Genomic DNA, 11,058 nt, shown 5'->3' with positions numbered 1-11,058 from the left:
TGCAGCCCATGATCTATTGCGGGGCACTGCGCTTCCCCCTCCACCCAGCGCCGCCCTTCCCCCACCACCGGCCGCAGACCGCTCGGAAGCGACCAGATGGAGGCTGCGAGAGACAGGTGGAGATTATATAAAGTTGGCATCCATCAGAGATCAATCAGACATCAAGAACGCCTGAATATGGCAAGAAGTCAGCTTGCTGAAATATCGCATCTTTTGGACGACGCTATCCGGCTGAATACCAGAGAAATTTTCAAGATCTCTGTACGCCGGGAAAATCTCAGATCACACAATTTCCAATTCATTGCATGTGAGATATAGCCATTGAGTGAAGAGGAAGAGTTTTAACATCAGTTTGATGCAATACTACACTGTTCCAAATATAAGCCATTTGCTGAATTTTGAGAAAAATTTATGATACATTTTCCATTTAAAAAAAACTGTTCACTCCTAATCACAGTTTTTTGTTGTAATGTAGGTAAAATACACAGAAATACCAACCTTTGAATCACAGTGTTCATTGCTGTCACTCGTAACTTCACTACTAGTATTTGCTTCATCACTGTCATTCTCCTCGAGAAATTTTTATGCATCAGAATAACATAAGTGGGTAGCTTTATTCCATCTGTAGTAACTTCTAATGTCCCAGCAAAATTATTTGTTTTTGGTTACCAGCTGCTGTTAATGAGGTACTTTTCATCCTTTTATAGTGCAATGTCACTAGAATGTTTCAAAAGACAGCTGTCTCATTGGTGTTACCTTTCTAGCATATGGCTGCATTTGGCTTAAACGCTTCTGGAAGTTGAAGAATTTCTCAATGATGTCTTATGGCCATCTCTGTCCAACTGAAGCACTTCATTTGTTAGAGAATCCACTTCTGTGCACAAACCTGCAGCACGAACCAATACTCCCATGGAAATATGTTCGTGACATGTTTAAGGCCTTCATAATTTCCAAGCTCTTTAACTGGGAGATAGCCATCCCACCTTCCCTTTCAACTGTTACAAAGAAAGAACCGCAGATTCAAGCTCAGCATACTTCTCAGCTGTTGGCCCCGTGTAGGATTTCCTTGATGAAACAGCAGTTTGCAGCTTGTTCTCTAGTGTGATTCTATTCTACACATTAGATTCACCAAAAATAAACTTTTGTAGCTTCTCTATTACATTTACATATATACCCTGCTAACCACTGCAAGGGTACAAGGCACAGAGTGCTTTACACTAAACCACTCATTTGGGTTTCTTTCCATTCCATTCACATTGACTTCAGCTGGTTCTTGAAACTTTGTTAAGTTTGCCTGCTTTAGTATCTATCTTCAAGCATCTGCCACTTCAGGTTTTCCAGTATCTCAATAAGTTCCATCTATGGGTCAAACAAATGTGACAATGTGAGCTGCACTTCTTTCTATACATTCAGTATCTGCTGATAGTCTGTGCTTGGATTGGGTGTCATACGCTTAAGTAATAGTCTATGGTGGGTTACACTAATGTTTTGTAAGCAATCTCCTTTTTAATGTGGCCACATGCTTTACCTATGACTGAACCTATTTGATCATTATATGTAATATCCATACAAATTGTTAAACCTACATATTTGTATGAATTGAGTGATTTCAACTGGGACTCAGTCATATCATAGTCATGGAACAGTACTTTTATGCATTTTGGGGAGTGCAGAGTTTTACATTTTTGAATGTTTAAAACAAGTGGTCAGTATTTACACCACTCTGAAATTTTATCAAGATCTGACTGAATATTTGTGCAGTCTTTTTCAGGCAATATGTCATTACTAAGAACTGCATCATCTGCAAAATGTTTGAGGTTACTAATAATATTGTCTGCCAGTTAAACTAACATAACGATATGCAGAGACATGAATATTAACACAGGTGCTGACAGTAAAATTAGTAATAACTTCCTGGAGCAGTGGCAAATCAATCCTGGTATGAAGTGTAAAAAAATGGCTCTAAGCACTATGGGACTTAACATCTGCGGTCATCAGTCCCCTGGACTTAGAACTACTTAAACCTAACTACGTAACCTAAGGACATTACACACATCCATGCCCAAGGCAGGATTCGGACCTGTGACCATAGCAGCGCAATTCCTGACTGAACTGCCTATAACCGCTTGGCCACAGCAGCGTATGAAGTGTACATGGAAAACAATGTAGATTGTAATTTTGTAGGAAAGTCAGGTAAAATGTAAGTACTTTAGGAGCTAATGACACCATTCAGCAAAAAGCATACACACACACACACACACACACACACACACACACACACACACACACACATTAACCCTAAGCCTACATGGTGCTGGCTGGATGTGCATTTCAGCAGGTGGACTAGATCGGAGTTGGGGTTGTGTCGTGGTGGGTGTGTAGAGTAAGAGAGAGGCAGGAGGCGAGGAGAGGGATTTGGGTTGGAAGGCTACTGGTTTGGAAGAAGGCAATTGGTTTGCTGGCTAAGTATGTGGTATGAGGAGGTGGCAGGTGCATGGGTTATACATGTGATGGGGCTGGTGGGAAGCGATGCTTGCTGGAGATGACTTACGGACACGAAATGGGAGGACGTGGTGGGACACAGCAAAGGGAAACAGTTGGATGGCGGGTGTAGGGACAGAGGGCTACCAGAGATTGATGCTAGGATGATAACGAGAGTGAAGGATGTCTTGCATGAATAACTCCCATCTGCATAGTTCAGAGAAGCTGGTGGTGGAGGGAAGGATACAGATGGCCCAGGTGGCGAAGTAATCATTAAAACTGAGTGTGTTATACTCAGCTGCATGTTGTGCCACCAGGTGGTCAACTTTGTTCTTGCAACAGATAGATAGTGGCCATTCATCCTGGTGGGCAACTGGTAGGTAGTTGTACCAACATAAAAAGCTGTGCAATGTTTGTAGCAGAGTTAGCATAGGACATGGCTGCTTTCACAGGTGTCCTGGCCTCTGGCTGGATAAGCCTATGACAGCAATGAAGTATGAAGGGCTGGGTGGGTGGTTTGTGCATGTCTTGCACAGAGATGTGATCCATGTGCAAAGAGTTGGTTGGGAGAGAGCCATAAGGATGGACTATGATGATGTGTAAGTTGGCTAGGCAATGGAACACCACTTTATTAGATGTGGGTAGGATCTCAGGTAGGGTATCCTTCATTTTAGGACATGGTAATAGATAATCAAAACCCCAACGAAGGATATAGTTCAGCTGTTCCAGTTCCTGAGTGATACTGGGTGATGAGTCCATCTCTGACGCTGAGTGGTCACCGTGATTGACTGCTATGCTGGAAGTCTGGGTTTGGTACCCAGCTGGGTTGGAGATTTTATTCGCTCTGGGACTGGGTGTTGGGTTGTTCTCATCATCATTGACACAGCACTAGGTGGCAGAACAATCCTGGTTGGGGTCTCCCGGCCAATAATGCCACATGATTTTTTTCTTCTCTTTTTTATTGGGTGGTGAGAGAGACGTTTGTTTGTAACTGATTCTTGGAGATGGTGTGAGGATTGTGGGTGCATGAGGATTTGGTACAGGAAATCTGTTTGTAATGTAGGTTTTGGGGTAGTGTCTTTCTGTAAAGGCCTTTGTGTGACCTGCAGCATACTGCGCAAGAGAGTTCGCAATACTGCAGATACATCATCCACAGTTGGCCACGCTGTAGGGGAGGAAATTTTTGGTGGTGAGGAGATGGCAGCTGTCTTTGTTCTGGCAACCTCTCCTGTTGGTTGTTCGTTGTGTGTTTATATTCGTGATTTTACTGTGTGCAACAAAAAATAAGAAGGAAATGCCTGTCAAAAGTGATGTGTTTTCAATCAAACGATAGTAAATGACCAATTAGTGTGGGAAGTCTACTAACAAAGTTCCGAGAACCGGGTTTAAATGACTCCAGGAATATACTCTAACCACCTGTCGCTACAATAGAGGAATACGGCGTCTAAATCGAACCATGTTAGTGTTGACACAGGCAGTTGCTTCGACGTCATCAGCTGCTTATTCAACCTGAACGCAAGGATGTCGGGCTGCTGCTTCAGAAAGTGTGGCTTCGTTTGCACGAGGAGAACGAAAAAAAATAAATAAAGCGGTTTTGTTTCATATTTCGAAAGAGATTGTGCCATTTTGTACTGTGGAGAAAGAAGGTTTCATCAATCTGATAAAAGTTTTAGTGAAATAATGTATAATTAAATTTAGGTTGCCTTAATTTGTTATTAATTCATAAACATAAGTTTTTGGCACTTTTATAGAAATTTTTTCAATTGTAGTCACTATCGATAATTAGTTGCGTAATATTCGATTATGCAGAATGTCGATATTTATCTATCCATGTCCCATCCCTACTGCGAAGTGCCACCGGGAACTTCCCATTGTAAATGTGTTCTTCAGGCAACTGTAAGCAGCAGATATTCATGAGACTTGGCTGCATTATAACAATTTACTAATTTGCTACCAGTTTCGGCCACTGACCATCATCTGGCACGAAAAATTGGCTACTGTTTAATGAGTGATAGTACCGTTCCAAGCTTTCCTTACAGTACAGAGCAGGTGTGTAAGGAAATATTCGATTACAGGTAGTGTCCCAACTTCTGTGCCCATAAATATTCGGAGTCTGAATACTGAAGAGTACGGGGTGCTGCTCAGAGTGATACTTGTTTGTTGCCAACATAGCTCCAAAATTACCAACCTTTTAACGGATAGCGGGCGATGTTTGATCAGTCTCACATCTATGGTAGCAAGATCTTTGGAGTGTTTTGGTTTGTCGTGTGCGTGCGGTATGTTGTGATGCGTATTTTCCTTGTGTATCATCGTTTAGAAAAGTAATGCATAAAGGTATTCGAAGCATCATGGTTGCTGCTTAGTGAAGTACATTTAATTTCTCGTTTCATCTGTTGGGAGGAGAAGTGTAGTTACTATGGCTGGTGATGAAGATGAAGAGATGCCGATCCAGAAGGGACCGATTGACAACGCATGGGCTATGAAGATACCATCGTTTAAGAAAGAAGACAACCCTCACCGATTGCTGGAAGAAAGTTCATTTGCTACGTTATTTCCGAAATACAGAGAACATTACTTAAGGGAATGTTGGCCACTTGTGCAGAAATCGTTGGACGAATATGGTATCAAGGCTGAACTTGACCTTATTGAGGGTAGCATGACAGTAAGAACAACTCGACATACTTGGGATCCATATATAATAATTAAAGCTAGAGATATGATAAAGTTGCTATCCCGCAGTGTACCATATGAGCAAGCAGTCCGTGTGCTTCAAGATGACATAGGTTCTGATATAATAAAAATTGGATCATTAGTAAGAAACAGAGAGAAATTCGTTAAAAGGCGGCAGAGGCTAATAGGTCCCGATGGGTGCACTTTGAAAGCTATTGAGCTACTAACTAACTGTTACGTTTTAGTTCAAGGGCAAACAGTTGCAGCCCTTGGACCTTACAAAGGACTTCAACAAGTTCGCAGGATTGCCGAAGATACGATGCGAAACATTCACCCAGTTTATAACATTAAAGCGCTCATGATAAAGCGTGAACTCGCAAAGGATCCCAAACTTAGAAATGAGAACTGGGAAAGGTTTCTTCCAAAATTCCATAGCAAGAATTTAAGCCACAGAAAGAAGCCAAAAATAAAGAAGACTAAGAAGGAATACACACCATTCCCACCTCCGCAGCCGGAGAGTAAAGTGGACAAATTATTAGCATCAGGAGAATACTTTCTAAAAGAAGAACAACGTCGTGCCAAGAAACGCAAGGAAAAAGACGATAAGCAAGCAGAAGCTGCTAAACGACGTGAAGAAAAACGACAGAAAGTGTTTATTCCTCCTGCTGAACCTGAAAGGAAGGATGTGAAACCTCATACAAGTACTGATGTGGACATTAATGCTCTTAAAAAGAAAGTTAAGGAAGCACAGAAGAAAAACAAAAGTAAGCCACAGTTTGATATAAGACAGTAGTGCAGTGCACCTTAAAAGCTCCAGTCAGTCAGTTCATTGTTGTGCAGTGACACCGAGTGACTTTTGTTATAAATTTATGAAGAACTATGTCATGGCAGATTTGACGCCATAATTTATGCCATTTGTAGCGGTGTGTGACAAATGTACAAATTTTGTTCTGTTTGAAATGATTTTCTGATAAAGTGAAAAGGAAAATTTGCAATAAATCTGGATTTATGTTGGTAGCATACTGTTTGTTCTAGATGAAACATTTCCACATTTCTGTAAGTTTGTGTCACATTTGAACATAGAATTTTGCCATCACACCTGAAAGCAACAGTGCGGTACTCATTTCTCTTAGAAAAGGCTTAGGAGTGGTGTAGATTACAGATTTTTATTTGCTGGATTACATAATGTGAGTTAATGAAGTGCTATACCATTATGGAGGCTGCTGTTTTGTCAACAGTGACTTGTGCTTTCCATAATGGTTTGCAGATAAGTGTCTGATAAATAGTGGAGCAAAACAATAACACATTGCTTCCTGAACACGACTTAGTCTGGCTGTGAGACTTAGAAATGGTCAGGGGTGGTAGTGCGCCCCCCCCCCCTTTCCATTACCCTTTTTGAAATCTAAGTTGAAATAATATAATGATAGACAGGTTGATAATGCAGCTCAAGGTCTGTGTTAGATGGGTAGCTGACAATTTGATTTTGAGTTGGTGAAGCCAAAGGATATGATTGAGAAATAAAGATTGTGGCAACAGATTTATTTGTAGTGTAGCCCTATGTCTTACATTTGCACCATAATTACAGAATTTTTCATGACAAAAACTAGAAGTGCAATGTAAATTTAGAAATACTGTATTACATAACACGTACATCTGTGGTGAGTATTTCATTGCATATTGTGTAGCCTACATATAACCTTTATCAACTATGTACTATAAAAATGAAAGGGAGCAGCAACTATATAACTGTATGTTTATTCATCCTTAGACTACTGGGTGTAACAATATATGATATGTGACAATTAATATATACGTATATAAAACATTTACAAGGTGGGTTGGATTAGGTGACAATAAGGCAGGAACTCAGCCATGGCCTTAACAAAGGAACCATTCCAGCAGTCACCTAATAACAACCTGGGAAGAACGAAATCAGGATGGCCAGAAAGGGAACGAATCTTGTTTCCGAAAGAAAGTTCAGTGTAGTTACACTGGCTTAGCCACCTTGCTTGGTAAATGATTTGGAAAGAAAACCATATGTACCTACTCTACAAGATTAACAAGGAGTATAATCAATGAACTAGAACACAAACTTTGTTATATTACACTTCTTTAATATGTAAGCAAGTGACAACATTATATAATACTGTGGAATAATATAAACAAGTGAATACCTGCTTACAGTATCCATCACAAATGTTCTTTTCAACAAATTCCCTTCTCTGATTTTGTATTTGTGTTCCATGTGAAACAGAGAAAATAGGAAAACGACAGCAGAAACATTCTTGTGCAAAGACACACAGCATAAATGGTACACCTGTTAACAGATTAAAAACTACTGATCAATAAATGAAGGCTTCTTATTTCTGTAAGCCAACATATTCAATTACCCTGTAGAAACACTTCTCAACAAGCAATGTTTTTAACTGTGATGTAAAAGCTGTTTTCTTGTCCAACTTCTTTATGTGTATTGACAGTGCTTTATAAAGTATGGCACCAATGTGGCTCATGTGGAGGAAACCACAGCTGTGTGTGGTGTAACTATGGTAATCTCTATTAGTCTGCAGGTCTCCAAGATTAACTCTTGCCATTGACACACGTTTGTGTATTTATAGGGAAGGTCCTGTAAGTGCTCACAACTTTTAAAATAGAAGCTTGCAGAGAGCCCTTCTGGAGCTAAGCCGCAAGACTCCAATTGCCCTTTTCTGTAATGTAAAAATTTCATTTAATCATCTATTCATATTACTCCAAAAAACTGTTCCTTTGTCATACGTGGTCTGTGCACTTTAATCTTTCCTAAAAGTTGTATACCTCATACTCTTTCTAACTCTTTTTTTCCCATTACCAGTTGGATTACTTGATTTGTAATTTGACATTTCTTATACCCAGGATATCACCTACTGTGGCCATTCTAGGTTGGGGTGAGATATTGGAAGTGTTGATATCTTGGATTCATTTTTCCAATTTTTCTTTTCTTTTTTTTTCTTTCTTTCTTTATATTGAGGATTGGTCTGTTGGTGCCCCAGCCAGTAGTTGATCACCACCCAGTAGTTGGTCAGTTTTACTCTAATCTTTAAATTATAAGAGTTGGCAGCACTGACACTTTTAAAAATGCAAGAGCATATAAAGAACATATGTTGGCAAACCTATTTCTTCTATTGTTACAACAATTGGAGGGAACTGATAGCTTTGAGAAAATCTTTTGTGCTGTGCTGAGAAGTGGAGTGTCAGGGCGTCTAGACTAATTGTAAGGTAGGTTACAGTGATAGATATTTATTGACACAAGTAGTAAATACTGAAATATGATGAACTGTGTTAAGAGATAACTCATTATGAATGATTGATTTTATCATTCACCATAAAGGAAGTGTAAATTATTGCTTCAGTCTTCTTTAAGGAGGGGATATCAACTACTGGAGTGCATGAAAGCATATTTTCCAGTAGTTGGTCATAATGATCAATTACTGGTAATTTTTAGAATGTTCTCACAAAGAGTTGCTTTTAGCCATAGACCAAGTAGGCATTCCTTTCTTCTGTCCCATATTGATGGAAATGTGAAATTTATATTGCTTCCAGTAGTTGATCGGGGTGATCATCTACTGGTTTACATATGATCAACCAACAAGTATTGAGGCATACAGATAAAATTTTTATCAGTCATTAGTTTCATCCCTCTATTTACAGGAGTGAAATCTGCAGACTGAATTAATAAATGGCTCCAAAAGAAGATAAGTCGAAAAAATAATTTTTTAAGTATTTTGAGGAAGACTTACAATGTGCAGTAGAAGCAGTTCAAGCGGGTGGCAGTAGTATGAGGAAAGCTGCAAAACATTTTGGTATCCCATTTAGTACGCTAAATAACAAAATTAAAGGAAAAGTACCTATGCAGCGTAAGATGGGACCAAGTTCAGTTTTGACAGAGGCTGAAGAGAATTTATTGGTTAGCTGGATCCATGCCAACATGAAACTGTGAGTGACATTGTTTTGGCAGATGGAAGACCTACACCATTCAAAGATGGAAGGCCTGGTGAAAAATGGTTTAAGTCATTCATGAGATGTCACTCCGATGTATCAGAACGGCATGCCGAGAGCATAAATACTGCCAGAGCAGCTGTTACTGAGGAAAATATCAGGCAGTGGTTCAATGAACTTCATCAGCATCTTCAGCAGGGTAATAATTTGGACATTTTAAATGAACCAAAAAGAATTTATAATGCAGATGAAACAGGATTTGAAACATGTCCTAAAACTGGGAAAGTTCTGGGTCCGATTTCTTTTGACAATCTGTATGAAGTCAAAAGTGGCAATGAAAAGGAGGCCATTACTGTAATGGCAAATTTCAATGCTGCTGGAGGCACTGTACCCCCAATGGTCGTATTTCCACTTCAGAAAATTTCAAGGGACATATCCGAGAATTTGAACAGTGAATTGGGCGGTCAAAAAAAGGCTGGATGACAGGAGCCCTCTACTTTGAATACATTGCCAACATTTTCCTTCCATGGCTGAAGAAAGAGAAAGTCAAATTTCCTGTTATTTTATTGGTAGATGGGCACAAATCTCATACATCATATAAAGTTGCTAAGTTTTGTGCCAACAATGGGATAATACAATTTGCATTGTATCCAAATGCGACTTGTGTGCTTCAACCAGCTGATGTGGCAATATTTCGTCCCCTGAAATCTGGATGGAGAGATGCTGTATATAATTGGAAACACAAAACTGGTAACAAAGTTGTAACAAAAACTGTATTTGGCCCATTGCTTGAGACCGTTTTCGATGAAAAGGCTACTCCTGAAACAGTGAAAAATGAAACTTCCTGGCAGATTAAAACTGTGTGCCCGACCGAGACTCGAACTCGGGACCTCTCCTGCGAGCTTCTGTAAAGTTTGGAAGGTAGGAGACGAGGTACTGGCAGAAGTAAGGCTGTGAGTACCGGGCGTGAGTCGTGCTTCGGTAGCTCAGTTGGTAGAGCACTTGCCCGCGAAAGGCAAAGGTCCCGAGTTCGAGTCTCGGTCGGGCACACAGTTTTAATCTGCCAGGAAGTTTCATATCAGCGCACACTCCGCTGCAGAGTGAAAATCTCATTCAGTGAAAAATGGTTTCAGGAAGTGTGGTCTTTTCCATTATGATCCTGATGCAGTGGACTATGCTAGATGTATGTCCAGCAAATCTAGACATTGTGCACCTGCTATAACATGTGGTAATGCAATAAAACCATCATCATTTGGTGTTGAACATCTTTTGCATTTTGAATCTTTAATGAAGAGAGGTAGAGCAGAAGAATTCCGTGCAGCAGAGAAAAATGGATGGGAAGGTGATCCAGGAGCAGAGGAACTGTTTCAGGTTTGGTGTAAAATTCGTGCTACTTGTAAATCACCTTCAACAAATAAAACTACAGATGCTAACATGCTATCTCTGCATTTGTGTAGTACAGAGCAATCCATCCCTACATCAGAAAATCCAGCAGGAGATCCTCAAGTGTGTACTAACAGCAAAATATCTTGTGACTCAGAAGATGAATCATCCACATGTCATAATGAAAAGTCAGGAGATCAAGACTCAGTACAAGAAAATGACAGTTCAGGTCCTCCTCAGCCCTCTTCACATCCAGTCAACCCTGAAGCAGACACTCCAAAACGCCGTTCATCCCAATCATCTCAGAAAAACAGAATCAGTCCACATTTTGCTAATCATATTACTTGGCCTACTGACTCCCCTATAAAGGCTGGAAGGAAAAGAGAGTACATACCATATGCGACAACATCCAAACAGTGGCTAGACTGGAACAAATCAAAGGAAGAACTAAAAGCCAACACAGAAGCTGCCAAACGACCTAGAATAGAACAACGTAAAATGGCAAAACAGACGAATGAGAAAAAAAGAAAAGGAAGGAAATTGTTTCCAGAG

At 40.0% G+C, this 11,058-nt stretch overlaps 1 protein-coding gene across 1 annotated transcript; it reads left to right on the top strand.

Moving 5' to 3' along the window:
* Window positions 1-4,442: 4,442 nt before the first annotated feature.
* LOC124619446 (KRR1 small subunit processome component homolog) lies at window positions 4,443-6,168 on the top strand. Its single transcript, XM_047145833.1, has one exon. The coding sequence runs from the start codon at window positions 4,898-4,900 to the stop codon at window positions 5,942-5,944; it is 1,047 nt and encodes a 348-aa protein (XP_047001789.1). The 5' UTR covers window positions 4,443-4,897; the 3' UTR covers window positions 5,945-6,168.
* Window positions 6,169-11,058: the final 4,890 nt, after the last annotated feature.

Source organism: Schistocerca americana, chromosome 6 (assembly GCF_021461395.2).
Source record: "Schistocerca americana isolate TAMUIC-IGC-003095 chromosome 6, iqSchAmer2.1, whole genome shotgun sequence".
Classification (NCBI taxonomy): Eukaryota; Metazoa; Arthropoda; class Insecta; order Orthoptera; family Acrididae; genus Schistocerca; species Schistocerca americana.
The sequence above is the reverse complement of the archived record's forward strand: the minus strand, read 5'-3'. Positions and strand labels throughout refer to the sequence as shown.